The sequence below is a fragment of the Vespa mandarinia genome, chromosome 12 (assembly GCF_050613455.1).
Source record: "Vespa mandarinia isolate Hongniang chromosome 12, ASM5061345v1, whole genome shotgun sequence".
Lineage (NCBI taxonomy): Eukaryota > Metazoa > Arthropoda > Insecta > Hymenoptera > Vespidae > Vespa > Vespa mandarinia.
In genome coordinates this window covers 3,140,519-3,155,000 of record NC_140821.1, presented here as the reverse complement: position 1 = coordinate 3,155,000, position 14,482 = coordinate 3,140,519, and the positions used below count along the sequence as shown (strand labels likewise).

Sequence of the window (14,482 nt, the reverse complement as noted above, 5' to 3'; positions counted from 1 at the left end):
TTATTAACATTTGTTCGTTTCTTCTTTATTTTTCTATTTCGTTATTTCGTTCGTTCCTTCGTTTTCTGTCAAGTACTAACAATACAGAAAAGATATTATTTCGCTAATGTCTTTACTTCTCGGAAGTCGTGTCCCAACTACCCTTGACTTCGACCACTTCTCTCTCTCTCTCTATCTCTCACCCCTTCCACCACCCCTCTCTCCCTCACTCCAACCCGCTTGCTTCCTTCCTTCCTTCCTTCCTTCCTTCCTTCCAAAGCACAAGTTATACTACCTGAGTTTACATCAAAACATCTTCGAGGCAACTACTAGATATATAAACAATGTACTTTGATGGAACCACAACAAAGCTTCTTTACCTTTTCTATTTCTATTTCTAACTCTAGTTCTCTCTCTCTCTCTCTCTCATCTTTCTAATGCGATAAGAAACAAGAATACGTTAGATTTCCGATTAAAATATCTCTATAATATTTCTATTGAAAACTTTTACATACCCACTATTACCTTATATACCACATTTATATTCTTTGCCTGTCGCTTGAACTCTATTGGTTTTTTTTCCCGCTCCATTCTTTTTCTTTTTTCCTTTCTTTCTTTCTTTCTCCCTTTCGTTTTTTTTTTTGCTAACAAATTTATCTCGAAATTATATTGACTCACAAACGATCGTGATATATCCTATATATGAGATCGATGATATTGAACCAAGTGTACGATATTTATCGAGTAAACCAGGTTCATAGTTGATTCTCAAAGGACGAAACCATTGCCTTTAGAGGAATTCTACAATTTAATTTTTCTCTTTTCCTACCGTTTTGTCTTTTCTTTTTTTTTTTTTTTCTTTTATTTTTTCTTTTTATTTTTTATTAACATTTCTTTCTTTTATTACTTCCCTCCCCCTGCTCCCCATCACATACGTTCACCCTTCCCCGATCTCTCTCTGGTTGTTTTTTTATCCGCTCGATGTCGGGTTATTTATTTATTTTTTTTCTTCTTCCCTTTTTTTTCGTTAATTCCTCGGTAAAAAATAAAAAAAAAAAATAAATAAAAAGAATAAAAAAAAAAGCTTTTGCATTCGACGGATCAAAATATTGATCTATCGATTCGCGGGCAAACGTTGCGAGTAAAGATAAAAATAAAAAGAAAATAAAAACAAAAATAAAAATAATAGACAGAAAACAAAAGAGAAAAAAGAAAATATTAATTAATCCATCGACTTCGCCTACATTAGCGAGCAATATTTGTATATATTTAAGTTACGTATTTATATTAAGCATATAAATATGTCGATATTGCGGGATCATCTTGAGATAAGCAAATATGATAGGTAAATAGTGTTTATAAATAAAATAGAAAATAAAAAGTATCGATTAAAAGTAAGGTATGAATTTTTTTCTTCTTTTTTTTCTTTTTTCTCTTTTCTTTTTTTTCTTTGTTTTTTTTTTTTCTTCTTCTATTCTCGTCTCACGCGCGTTCGACGTTCGTTATTAGGTAGGAATAACTCTTTGAGTGATTTATCGAAACGGTGGATTGAAGAATGGTGTAATAATATCGAATGGAAAAATAACGAACGAAATTCGCGTAAGCATGCGGCCGCGGACGGATTTAGGGGACATCGATAAATAACGATGCTTGGTGACAAGAGTTAAAGCGAGGACTCTCGTAAATTAAGATCACGTGAAAAAGGAGAAATACCTCTTTTTGCCGAATCCAACTGAGTCCTAGTCAAATCAAAAGAAGCTTCCATTTTGTTTCTTTTTTCTTTTTCTTTTTCTTTTTCCTTTTTTTTTCTTTTTACGTTCTTTATTTTTTTTTTTTTTTCTTTTTTTTTTAATTTAATACTTGATAAAATGTAACAAAAATAAATCGATTAAATATAGATTTGTCCTTTTTGTTCGAACCAGTATAAGTTACTTTTATAAATACGATTTTTATTTTCGACCGAAATTGATCTTGAAGAGAAACGAACAACAACAAAAAAGAAAAGAAGAAAAAAAAAAGAAAAAGAACGGACAAAAATTGTTTGAACAAATTCAAAGAAAATCTTTCGAAATAAATAATATAACAATGCATATAATGATATAACAGTTAGCTTCTCGATGAACCTAATTGAATCTTAATCAAATCATAGAGCATACATTTTTTATTGTCCTTCGTTTTTTTTTCCAATTTAATACACGATAAAACGTAACAAAAATAAACCGATTAAATATAGATTTGTCCTTTTTGTTCCAACTATTATAAATTATTTTATAAATACGATATTTATTTTCGACCGAAATTGATCTTAAACAAAAAAAAAATTGTTAAATCAAATTCGAAGAAAATCTTTCGTAAAAAATAATATTATATGTACATAAATGACATACAAAATTGTAGACGAATTTTCGTCAATATTTCGAACAAAACTTCGACAGATGACGATAACGATGACGATGATGATGATGATGATGATGATGATGATGGGAAGAGCAATAAAGGTGACGATTACTATAGCGTCGTCGGCGAATCAAAGTGATGCAAATGAAAAGGAATGCCGTTCGACCGGTGGCATTCACCATTTCGCCATATCAATCGAACGTTGTATGGGGGTTGCACGTGGATGCACGTGGGACGCGTATGGATCGGTGAAAACGCGCGCGGAATACGTAACGCACCCTTTTCGTTTCTATTCGATCTAATGGTCCCGCATACCACATTCCGACTTTTCATACCAATCTTTTTTCACCAAAAATTTTGCCCAATTTTTATAATCCATCCAATACATTTCTTTTTTTTTTTTGGCTTTTTCTTTTTTGTTTTTCTAATTTTTCATATTTACTTTCTTCTAACATCATACTTCTCCTATGAGTTCGACGAACCGATATCATATCATTGTCAATTGTATTCGTCAATCGAATAAATATAATCAATTTTAATATCCATAGAAAAGAGATGTTATTCGCATGAACTAACCTCAAAATATTTCGTAATGTTTTCACAACTTGAAAGTATATATCGAAAATTTCATATACCATATGTAGTGTTTCATATAATTAATATTAAATTTTACGAACCAAAGGAAGTTTACGATGTTAATTAATTTAAACGAACTAAATCGTGTATATATATATATATATATATATATATATATATATATATATAAAATGATCGTAAAATGCGACAACGTCGATATATTTATGGTTGTACATACGCATGTAAGTAAATACGTAGTAAATACTGACGAAGCTAACGCACGCGAAACATACACAACAACTTCAGGGCGTTGTGATTTCTAGCACCTAACCTTAAAAGAAACAAACAATCGGAGTATGTGTAATATAGTAATAACTTTGACACAGTTCAGAGAGAACTTTTATAACGAAGGTTATAATAAACGCTTTGTTCTGCACGCGTCGTTTGTTCCTTGTTTTATTTCCTTTTCGCCTTTTCTCCTTTTCTTTTTATCGACAACGCAAATTATTCTAAATTCGTTATACGTAATAATGTCATACCTCGTTATGTATAAATTATATCGTAAGGAACAAACAAACAAAAGAAACGAAACAAAACGAAATATCGATTGTTAAAATGAACTAAAATTGAAGCACACAATCGACTGTATTATCAGTCTCTCCTTATCGGGACTATTTTATTTTTTTCATACACCTCTTCGTATTTGAAGTAGAAAAAATAGGAAGGAGAGAGACAGAGAGAGAGAGAGAGAGAGAGAGAGAGAGAGAAAGAGAGAGAGAGAGAGAGAGAGAGAGAGAAAGCGAGAGAGAAAGAGGGAGAGAGAGAGAAAGAGATAACGGGCATGCGTTAATCGAGGACACTTAAACATTATCCACGCGCCACGACGATGACGACATGACGATTTGAAAAAACGCAACGAAAGAAAAAAAAAATAAATAAATAAAAAATAAAGAAAGAGAATAAACAAGAAAAAGTATGGATGTATGTATACGTCACGATCGAATTGTAATGACTGCGTAATCCAACATGTGTTCGATTCCTTTTCCTTTCCACCTTTCCTCCTGTCCAAGCCACACTCTTCTTCTCATCGCGTATTTTATGACGTAATTTATAAAACACTTTATATACCTTGTCCTAACTAACTGTCGTGAACTTCTTAAGAAAAATCACGTGTCCTTTCGAGTAAAGAGAGAAAGAGAGAGAGAGAGAGAGATAAAAAGAGAGATAGAGAGAAAAAGAGAGGGAGAAAAAGAGAGAGAGAGACAGAGAGAGAGAGAGAGAGAGAGAGAGAGAGAGATCGATTTATCGAAAGGAAGAAGTTATGAAAATGTCCGAAATTTCACGACGAGGCACACAACGTCTCTCGAGAATATGATTGGAGGTTAGATTGGAATGATCGGTCGTGCGAAAGCGCGCCAACTAAATAAAAAGAAAGAGAGAGATAGAGAGAGAGATAAAAAGATAGATAATGAAAGAAAAAGAGAGGGAGAGAGAAAGAGAGAAAGAGAGAATAAAAAGAAAGAAAAAAGAGAAGTAGAAAAGGTGAAAAAAGGGTGTTGACGCGTTCGCAGGTGCGCCGAGTGCGGCGAGGCAAACGCGTGTGTTAACGCCGCGTGCGCTTGAGATTTGAGGTTAACCTGTCAGACGAGAGAAGATATACGTAGTAGGAAGATTATTCGCACGAGTCGCACGTACGCGACGTACCGGAGTCGTGTGGCAGATCGATGTTACGCGTGCTACGGCACGTTTCCACGCGTGGAAAGTGACTTCGCGGAAAATTCTCTCTCTCTCTCTCTCTCTCTCTCTCTCTCTCTCTCTCTCTCTCTCTCTCTCTCTTTCTCTCTCTTTTAACACATGCACAGGGCTCACTCACTCGATCACTCTCTATCTCTATCTCTGACGCTTCGAGATTACGTAATTTCTATCATCGTCATACACACTCACCTCCTCCTCCTCCTCCTCCTCCTCCGCCGCCGCCACCTCCACCGCCACCTCCTCCTCTTCTTCCTTCTCCACCTTCACCAGCAGCAGCAGCAGCACCACCACCAACACCACCACCACCACTACCACCTCCTCCTCCTCCTCCACCTCCTCCACTACCTCCTTCTCTCCTCTTCCTCCTCCTGCTCCTCTACCTCTTCCTCCGTGGATTCTCGACGCGGTTGCGGCGACTACGTCTACGTTGACGGCCGAAGCTTCCGTGGCTTCGCTGACGGCGATGATGGCGGTGTCTTCGTCCTGCTTTTCACTTGGACGACGGGCCCACTTACGAACGTTTTTAACGTTCTGCCGCACCGTTAAAACGTCAAACTTTATCACGAAAACATGATATCTCTCGGGGCGAGCACGATGGAAGGGACGGGTGAGAGAGAGGAACCGAGACCACCACCGCTCTCTTCTTTGCCAGCGACACACTCGATGACGTCATCGCAAGCGGCCCAAGATGGTGGTGTTCCCGCGACGGCGCGGCCAGCTTTGTCTCCTCTCTCTTACTCCTATTCCTACTCCTATCTAACTTTCCTCTATCACTCTCTCTCTCTCTCACTCTCACTCTCTCTTCTCTCTCTTTCTCTCTCTCTCTTTCTCTCCCTCTCTCTCTTTCTCTCCCTCTCTCTCTTTTACTTTCTCTGTCTCTCTTACTCTTCGTTTCGATAATTTTTGAAAGCGCGAAAACAAATGACATATATAATTTAAATTTTGTTGAATATTTTTTTTTAACCCTTTCGCAACACCTCCATTTATTTAACTTTATAATTTCGCTTAGAAACTCGATACAAAGAAAAGAAAATAGAAAAAGAGCTCACAACGGCACGAAATTCGGATCGAAACTGAACAGTTTTCTACGCACTTTTAATTCTCAATGATTCGTTTAACGTGACTTAAAAGTAAAAGTTCGACATTTTTCTACAAAAGTATATCAATGTGAGTGAAATGTATTGTTTAAATATTTCTTCTTTTTGCTTTCTTATTTTTTTGTTGTTTACTTTTGTCTTTTTTATTTTATTTTGTTTGCCTAGTGCCATAACCTTCAAAGTGATTTTACTTCAAAGTGAAATTACTTTGACTTTAAGAATTGAATATAACGCTTATTTCTTTTTCTTTTCTTTTTTTTTTATACTTTCTTCTTCTATGTGCGACAGAAATATTCTGAAACGTTAGAGTTATATTATATCAATTGTCATATTAATATTTGTTTGTCCTTAATTTCCTTTTTTTGTATTTGTCATATTATGTAATAAGTTATACGCTTTCATGCAATTATTTGGAATTATTTAATGCTTTATACGTATATATTAATAAATTCTAATATTATTATATGATAGCAAAGAATAGTATTGTAAAATGTCTATTATTATTTTCTAGCTTTTAGATATTGAAAGATGTCATCTATTCCTTATGTGTCTAGAGTAAATCAGCTAGATGCCATGTCACTAGATGATGAGATTAATAAAGTTTTTGAAAATCAGATAAGAGAAATCTTTAAATTCTGTCCACCTGGTAAAATGGATAAGTGGCAACCGGAGATCAAAGTTATTCTTAAAATTCTCATTTGGAATTTTTCCTTGAGATACAAGAATCATACATTTGGACAACAGATGCTTGATCTTCGTTATGACAATTTAAATAAGTTCAAATCTATTTTGTACTTAGCCTTTAAACTCCTGCCAAATTATATTAAAGATAGATTAATTGATAATGGTATAATATCAAATCATAAAAGAATGCACAAGTTGAAGATTTATGTACAGTGGCTAATCAGTTTGGTACACTTGCTGGAATTGATAAATTTAATAAGTTTTTTACATCGTGGAACTCAACCTCTTTTGATCGAAAGATTATTAAACATTTCAAGTGTTTCTGTAAATCGACATAAGCCAAGAACCATTGGATATTCTTATATGACAAGAGAACTTCTTTGGCACGGTTTAATGGAATTATTTACATTGGGAATACCTATGTTAAACTATCATTATTTAAAACAAAAGATAAGACGATTTTGGTATCATAGTAAGAAAGATGGAATTAAAAAAACATTTCCAATTATGAATGAATCTACTGTCTGTGCTTACTGCAAGGAGAAACCTATTTTACCAACGCACGCTGGTTGTGAACACGTTTTCTGTTATTACTGCTTGGGCGCAAATTTTACTGCAATGAAGATATTTCTTTGTCCAGAATGTGATACCGAATTACATGACTGTGATATGAAAAATTATATTGCCGTTCCTGATCCACCACTCGAGAATGACAATTTGCAGTGATTTTTCCAAAAATTATTTGTACGATACTACGTATATGAATTTTTGTATATATTAAAGATGTTCATTAACTTTCGTTCGTAGCATATATGACTTGGGAGACATCTATGAATAAAATATGAACTACAAAGATAATAAGGAAATACTGTCCTCATTATTCGACTATTGAATGGTTGTATAAGCTTGTTATGTTATATCCTTTTGACATAATTAAAATTGTATATAATAATAATAATTGAGTTTGAGTGACAGAAATCACTTCGTTGGTATCTTATTTTATCAAAGTAAACATACATAATTAATTAATTCAATCTATTCCATGCATAAATTATTTTTACAATAATCAATTCACGAATTCGTTTCCACAAATCCAAAGAATAATAGAATCTGTATAATAGTCTTTTGTTTTACTAATCATCGATAAAAAAATAATTTTCATTTTATCGAGCATTAAATTCGAGTCTTATCGACCGCCAGTAATATCGATATATTTTATTCTCGATCAATTTTATTAAGGCAATTATTTGTATTATATATTTCAATAGAGTTAATCCAATATTAATAATACTACTAATTATTATTATTAATTAATAACTATTTAGAAAACATTTGACCATATAAGCGTCATCCGACTGTAGGCACCGAATGTACTATTGTTTCAATATTATTTAATCCAACTCCGCATATTATTTAAATAAATATAAAATTATCGCAAGTATTAATTTTCAAATATTCACGTTTAAAAAGAGAAAGAGAGAGAGAGAGAGAGAGAGAGAAAGCTTCGATGTTTACTCGTCGGAATACAGAATAAAACTGATGCGTTAATCGTTAAAGTCGATCAAAGGTTTGTTTATGTTGATATTAGATGAAAGTAACGACTTCAAATTCAAAATTTAATCGTATTGAAATATTAAATAAAAACTATTTTATATTTGAGGAGTATTCTGTGCTTTGTAACGTTCAAGCGAATGTACTATTGTTTAAATATTAATTTATTCAACTCCGCGATTAGATTTACTTCTCGAAATACAAAAGATAAATAACTCAAAAACCGTAAATGTCATTGATATACTTGTTTTTGTTTCTTTTTTCTTTAAAATTTATCTTGACACAATGATTTAATATTTAATAATAATACGAATAATTTTAATATTGTGTGAATATATATATATATATATATATATATATATATATATATTTCTCTTTTACTTCGTTTTTTTATCATTATACTCATTATTATTACAATATTAGTAGTAGTAGTATTAATAGTAGTAGCATGTGGTAGTAATGATAGTAGTTTCAAATGAAAGTAAAACAAGAGAATGTCTTTTTGTTTTTATAAAAAAAAAAAAAATGATTGAATGATAAGAGAGATAATATAAAACTCGATTATTACAAATTTATTTTGTTTATCCACGAACGAACTATGACCATAGAATTTTTTACATATAACGATAAAATTTGATGTTTCCTATTATATTTATTATTTTATATATTTACCTTAATTCAAAATATATGAAGAAATATCTGTGTGTGTGTGTGTGTGTATATATACATATATATGGATGTACATTTGTCACAGTGAGAAAAACAAATTCTGTGAGATAAAAAGAAACATTGAGAACGTTAGACGATGGTACTTGCTTTCTTATTTTTCTATCTCGCTTATTGATTGGTCCTTCGTTATCGTTCTCTGATTGGTCCTCATTTTACAAGCTTCTCACAGGACTCACAGATGAATACGTTCGTCCAATGAGAATCGTTTAAATAAATTTTAAAACAATAGCGCGAATTTATTAATTATTAGAAGAGAACGTAAGATTCTATGTTTAAAAAATAAAACTATCAAATAAAAAATAAAAGTTAGAAATTTAAATGAAAAATATTGTTGAAGGATATGTATTATGTAAAATATTTTATATTCTCTCTCTCTCTCTCTCTCTCTCTCTCTCTCTCTCTCTCTTTCTCTCTCTTTTTCTCTCTCTCTCTCTCTCTCTCTCTATTGGAAAATAATTTAAGTTACTTTATAATTCTATATTAATGAAATTTTATGATATTGTCATTATTATTATTATTACGAATATTGAGTGCCACGAAATAAATTAACAATAAATCGAGAATGGCACTAACAAATAGACTTTAATTAAAAACACAGTGACTAGTTGATACTAATTGGTAATAAAAAGTGTCTATTTTTTTTCTATTATTTCTTATCTTCTCCCTGAAAGGAGTGGCTCCCATTTAATTCGCGAGCCAAGTTTTCTCTTCGATCAATCTTTGTGTTCCTTTTTTTTATATGATGTAGTACTTCTACTAACATATTCTGTTCGTGACTTCAACAATTTTTAATTCTAAATTCTTAAAGATCTTTAGAATAAATAATTAATATTTCTTTAAGGATTTTTTCCTGAACTTCTTCTTCTCTCTCTTCCGCACCATCATTACCTATTTGATATCGTTTTTTGTTAGTAATATATATTCTAATCACAGTTATAAAACGTTAAAACATTAACAAACGTGACGTATGGTGAACGTGAGAATCAAGAGAATGATTATTGAATTTTTTTTTAATTTTGCATGTTTTGGAAAAGATTTTTCTTCGATCTTCCGAATAAAAATAATTAATGTATTTTATATGTTAATATTTTTTATGGGGAAAAATATTTTCGAGAATTTTTGTTTTTAATTATATCATGACGGGCTGAATCCGGTGGTACTGCAATACCGGCTCAACCCCCGGCAGAGGCGGAGCAAGCTCCAGCCTTCCGCCAAATTCCAAAAATCTAGCTAATATTCTGGCTGCTCTATGAGCAGCGTATCAGATATTAAGCTGATAAGAACAGATACTACACTTTGATCTTAGCCATAGGCCGAGAAGCGATAACGTTCATTCTTTGAAGTCGTTTATATAAGCTTCTTCATGTCATAAAATGGTATTGAATATACTGCGACACGTTGTGGTCATATTGCGTATTATTTCTATCTATGGCGGATGTTCACAGAACTTATGACAAGTACGATCATTTGGACAACATTTATACAATTATAATAATAATAATAATAATAATAATAATAATAATAATAAAAATTATAATCAAAGAGTCGGACGTAAAAATGATATATTTTACAAGAACAATATTTTACGACTTAAATGTAAATTTATTTGCGTAATATAAAGAATACTATAAATTATAGATTTTTTTTTTTATTGTATTTTTTCATAGGATAAAAGAGCAACAGAAATAATATTGTTTTGGATTAAAAAGTACTTACGAGTGCTTTGTTTTTATAAGTCAAGAAATTGAAAAAAAAAAAAAACTGCAATCTTCATTTGTTTTTTTTTTTTTTTTTCATTTTTGAACACAAGCAACTCTTAAGGAAAAAGTATTAAAGATTGTATTGAAAAATAAAAAATTATGCGTTACGAGAGATAAATAGAAAGAAATATTATATATACATATAAAGATTATTTTCTTCGTATCTCTTTTTCTTAATTTTACAAAAGTTCATTTCAAATGGTACAGTCATTTCGAGTAGTATATCTGAAGAGTGATGGTTGTGTGCGACATAAAAACATGTAGCCCATAAGATTAGTTCAGTCGCGCGTGAACGATGTAGAAGTTATTGTAGGTGTATACGCTTATTTTCATTTATATTTTTCCTTTTTTTCTCTTTTTTCTTTTTTTTTTTTTTTTCAATAATAATTACTAGTTAAATTTAGCGTTATCAGATTGTGAGAGGAAAAAAAAAAGAAAAGATCAAATAATAATGCTAATGGAAAAAGTAATGTGGTTGTTGAGGTTAGTTTAGATTAGAAACGGGTCGATATATTTTATTATAAAACATAATTCGTGTCACGTGTATATCCAGAATCGTAGTGGGAATAAAGTCGAATATAATTGTCTGAATTTAACAGCGTGATATATTGTTAAGTTTTTGTTTATTTACAAGTGAACGTTAATCATTATAACGATGGATTTATCAATGGTACCATTAACGGCCCTATCCATAAGAACTAAAAATACTATTTCTAACCTATTAAATCCTACAAAATATCTTCCATGCGATAATGGTTTACCCAGGTAATCATTATTTTATTTTAACTTCGTTTTTCGTTTTATAAGAACAATGAAATATTTTATCAGATCTACATTTTTTTTAACGTCGTAAATATTATTCATTATATCATTGTTGCGTTATAGGGATTGGAGAGGTCTAGCACATTTAGTAAATATAGAAGGTGAGCTTCTACCTTTGGTATCATCTCATTCTGACCAAACTATGTTTATTCTAAACACTGTTATAAAAAGAAAAAGTAATGATGATATTGCAAACTTGCTACATATGTTATCTACGCTAGAAAGATGGGATATTATTGATGATATTCAACAATTTATCGGTTAAGTAATTTTCATGGTATATTTGTACTTATACTATAACTATATCAATACTATACCAATTTGTATTAATACTATGCGATAAGTATAAGAAAATATATAAAATCTAAATAAATTTAAATTATAAAAATCGAGATAAATTAAAATATAAATAAAACATAATCTGTATTACAGATGAGGATATTAAAAAATATTTAGAATGTTTGGAAAAATCTCAAGTAACAATTGAAGCGATCGAGGAAAATGTCGATACTAAAGTATTAACAGTAGGTTAGTATTAAGATTATATTCTATCTATTTTATCATATATTATCATATCGTTTCTTTTACATTTTATAGATGATATTTATAGAATTAAACAAGGTTTAGAAAATCAGAGATATGATGCTTTTGTATTATATGCAAATGAAGATATTGACTTTGCAAATGAAATGATAGATCAGCTTGAAAAATTCAACATAAAAGTAAGAATGATCAGTAATATTAAAAATTATATTACAATATAAAATAATATTATAATCTTTTTTATGAAATATTTGTAGCTTTGTGTAAAGGATCGAGATTTAATAGGAGGTATTAGTTTTGAACATGAGGCTGTGATGACTCTTATATCAGAGCGTTGTAATAGAATGATCATAATAATATCTCCTAATTTTTTTAAGAGTTCTGCAAACGAGTTTTTTTTGAATTATGCTCAAGCTGTAAGCATTGGTAGGTATCAAAAGTTAAAAAAAAAATATATATATATATTTATATATTTATATAAAAGTGTTTTATACATTCTTGATATTCATAAATTTTATCCCATAGATAAACGTCAGAGGAAAATTATACCTTGTTTATACAAAAAGTGTGTACTACCGATTCAACTTAGGTATATGTGTATTCTTGATTATACTCGAGTCGGTTTATATGATTTTTGGGGACGATTAAGAGATTCCATCCAGGTTTCAAATACATTACATAATGAAAATATAAAGGAGCAAGAACTATTAAAAATAACATTAAAACAAGAAACTAAAGAAGAAAGTCATGAAACCATTCCTTATTTGCCGTCTCTGGATAATTTAAGTACATTAGATATTACAACAGATTCAACGGATATAAGCCAAGATAAATCTAAAGAAAATAAGTCCAAGAAGAAAAGATTTAAAAAAATTAAGACAATTAGAAAGATGCTGTTAAAGTCATGAGAGATAAAATATCTTTCAATAATTATGTAAAAATTCATTTATATAATGTATATATGTAAATATGCAAATCTGTGACTATATATATATATATATATATATATATATATATATATACATACATGTGTGTATGTGTATATATAGAATGTTTTACTTGACTTGGATACTTTAAGTGTCTACGGTACTTTTGACGATAGAATACAATGTAAATAATAGAAGTATTTTTTTTGTTATATCTATACTTCAATTTTATACCTCATATTAGAAAATTTACAACTTTATATTCATAGTAAATTAATATTTATTGTTTATAACTCTATTTCTTTAATATTTAAAAAATCAAGAACTATAAAATATATATTTTTAAGAGAATTAATATTATACTCTGGCAATTAATATCTTAATGCAATTAATATTGTTCTTTACTCTTTTTTCTCCACCAACTTCTTCTTCTTTTTCTCCTCTTCGTCCTACGACTCTACCTCTTCTTCTGTATGTTCTCGACGCCTGATTGCGAGGACTACGTCTACGTTCTTGACGACCGAAATTTTTATGACTTCGGTGACGGCAATTATGGCGATTATTTTCATTCTTCTTTTGACTTAGACGACAGACTCACTTACGAACGTTTTTACTATTCTGCTGCACCATTATTTAATTAAATTATTTTTACAAGTGATCAATCCACGAGTTTGTTTCCACAAATTCTAGGAATAGTTTACAACGAATATGGTCGATATAATAATCTTCTATTTTACTAATCATCGATAGAAAAATAATTCTCATTTTATCAATCATCAAATTCGTGTCTTATCGACTGCCAGTAATATCGATATAGTTTTATTCTCGATCAATTTTATTAAGGCAATTATTTGTATTGTATATTTCAATAGAGTTAATCCAATATTAATACTACTAATTATTATTATTAATTAATAACTATTTAGAAAATATTTGACCATATAAGCGTCATCCGATTGTAGGCACCGAATGTACTATTGTTTCAATATTATTTAATCCAACTCCGCATATTATTTAAATAAATATAAAATTATCGCAAGTATTAACTTTCAAATATTCACGTTTAAAAAGAGAAAGAGAGAGAGAGAGAGAGCTTCGATGTTTACTCGTCGGAATACAGAATAAAACTGATGCGTTAATCGTCAAAGTCGATCAAAGGTTTGTTTATGTTGATATTAGATGAAAGTAACGACTTCAAATTCAAAGTTTAATCGTATTGAAATATTAAATAAAAACTATTTTATATTTGAGGAGTATTCTGTGCTTTGTAACGTTCAAGCGAATGTACTATTGTTTAAATATTAATTTATTCAACTCCGCGATTAGATTTACTTTTCGAAATACGAAAGATAAATAATTCAAAAACCGTAAATGTCGTTGATATACTTGTTTTAGTTTCTTTTTTCTTTAAAATTTATCTTAACACAATGATTTAATATTTAATAATAATACGAATAATTTTAATATTTAATGGATGTTAAGGTTATTAGCTTTGTAATATTTAAACTATTACACGATTATTAATTTAAATGTTAATTATACTCTGTTTCCACATATACATTTTATATTGTTAAAGTGAATATATATATATATTTCTCTTCTATTTCGTTTTTTTATAATTATACTTATCATTATATTTTGATATTATATATTGTTATTACAA

General features: G+C 30.1%; 2 protein-coding genes, 1 long non-coding RNA gene and 1 other non-coding gene across 6 annotated transcripts in view; 2 read left to right on the top strand and 2 right to left on the bottom strand.

The window, feature by feature from the left end:
- The window catches only part of LOC146872646 (uncharacterized), a 177,666-nt gene extending 176,896 nt beyond the window's left edge, over positions 1-770 (bottom strand). For 2 of the 3 annotated variants that reach the window (XR_014982844.1, XR_014982845.1), the window contains exons 1-2: positions 183-770; positions 1-75 (exon numbers count right to left, since the gene is read on the bottom strand). The exon at positions 1-75 is cut by the window's left edge and continues 187 nt beyond it. This is a non-coding gene — a long non-coding RNA (uncharacterized LOC146872646). The remainder of the gene's footprint in view (positions 76-182) is intronic. The other variant, XR_014982843.1, reaches the window with a different exon arrangement.
- Positions 771-4,879: 4,109 nt separating this feature from the next.
- Pex2 (peroxisomal biogenesis factor 2) lies at positions 4,880-7,536 on the top strand. Its single transcript, XM_035883600.2, has 2 exons — positions 4,880-5,874; positions 6,316-7,536. Exon 2 carries the CDS (start codon positions 6,333-6,335, stop codon positions 7,212-7,214), a length of 882 nt encoding a protein of 293 aa, XP_035739493.1. The 5' UTR covers positions 4,880-5,874; positions 6,316-6,332; the 3' UTR covers positions 7,215-7,536.
- Positions 7,537-9,902: 2,366 nt separating this feature from the next.
- LOC118449255 (U2 spliceosomal RNA) lies at positions 9,903-10,093 on the bottom strand. The gene has a single exon (XR_004840356.1). It is a non-coding gene; the product is annotated as a U2 spliceosomal RNA (small nuclear RNA).
- A 660-nt stretch (positions 10,094-10,753) lies between these two features.
- Positions 10,754-13,005, top strand: LOC118449235 (myeloid differentiation primary response protein MyD88-like). The gene is made up of 6 exons (XM_035883598.2): positions 10,754-11,293; positions 11,414-11,610; positions 11,783-11,878; positions 11,948-12,072; positions 12,151-12,319; positions 12,419-13,005. The coding sequence occupies exons 1-6, from the start codon at positions 11,184-11,186 to the stop codon at positions 12,799-12,801; spliced, it is 1,080 nt and encodes a 359-aa protein (XP_035739491.1). The 5' UTR covers positions 10,754-11,183; the 3' UTR covers positions 12,802-13,005.
- The last annotated feature ends 1,477 nt before the right edge of the window (positions 13,006-14,482 follow it).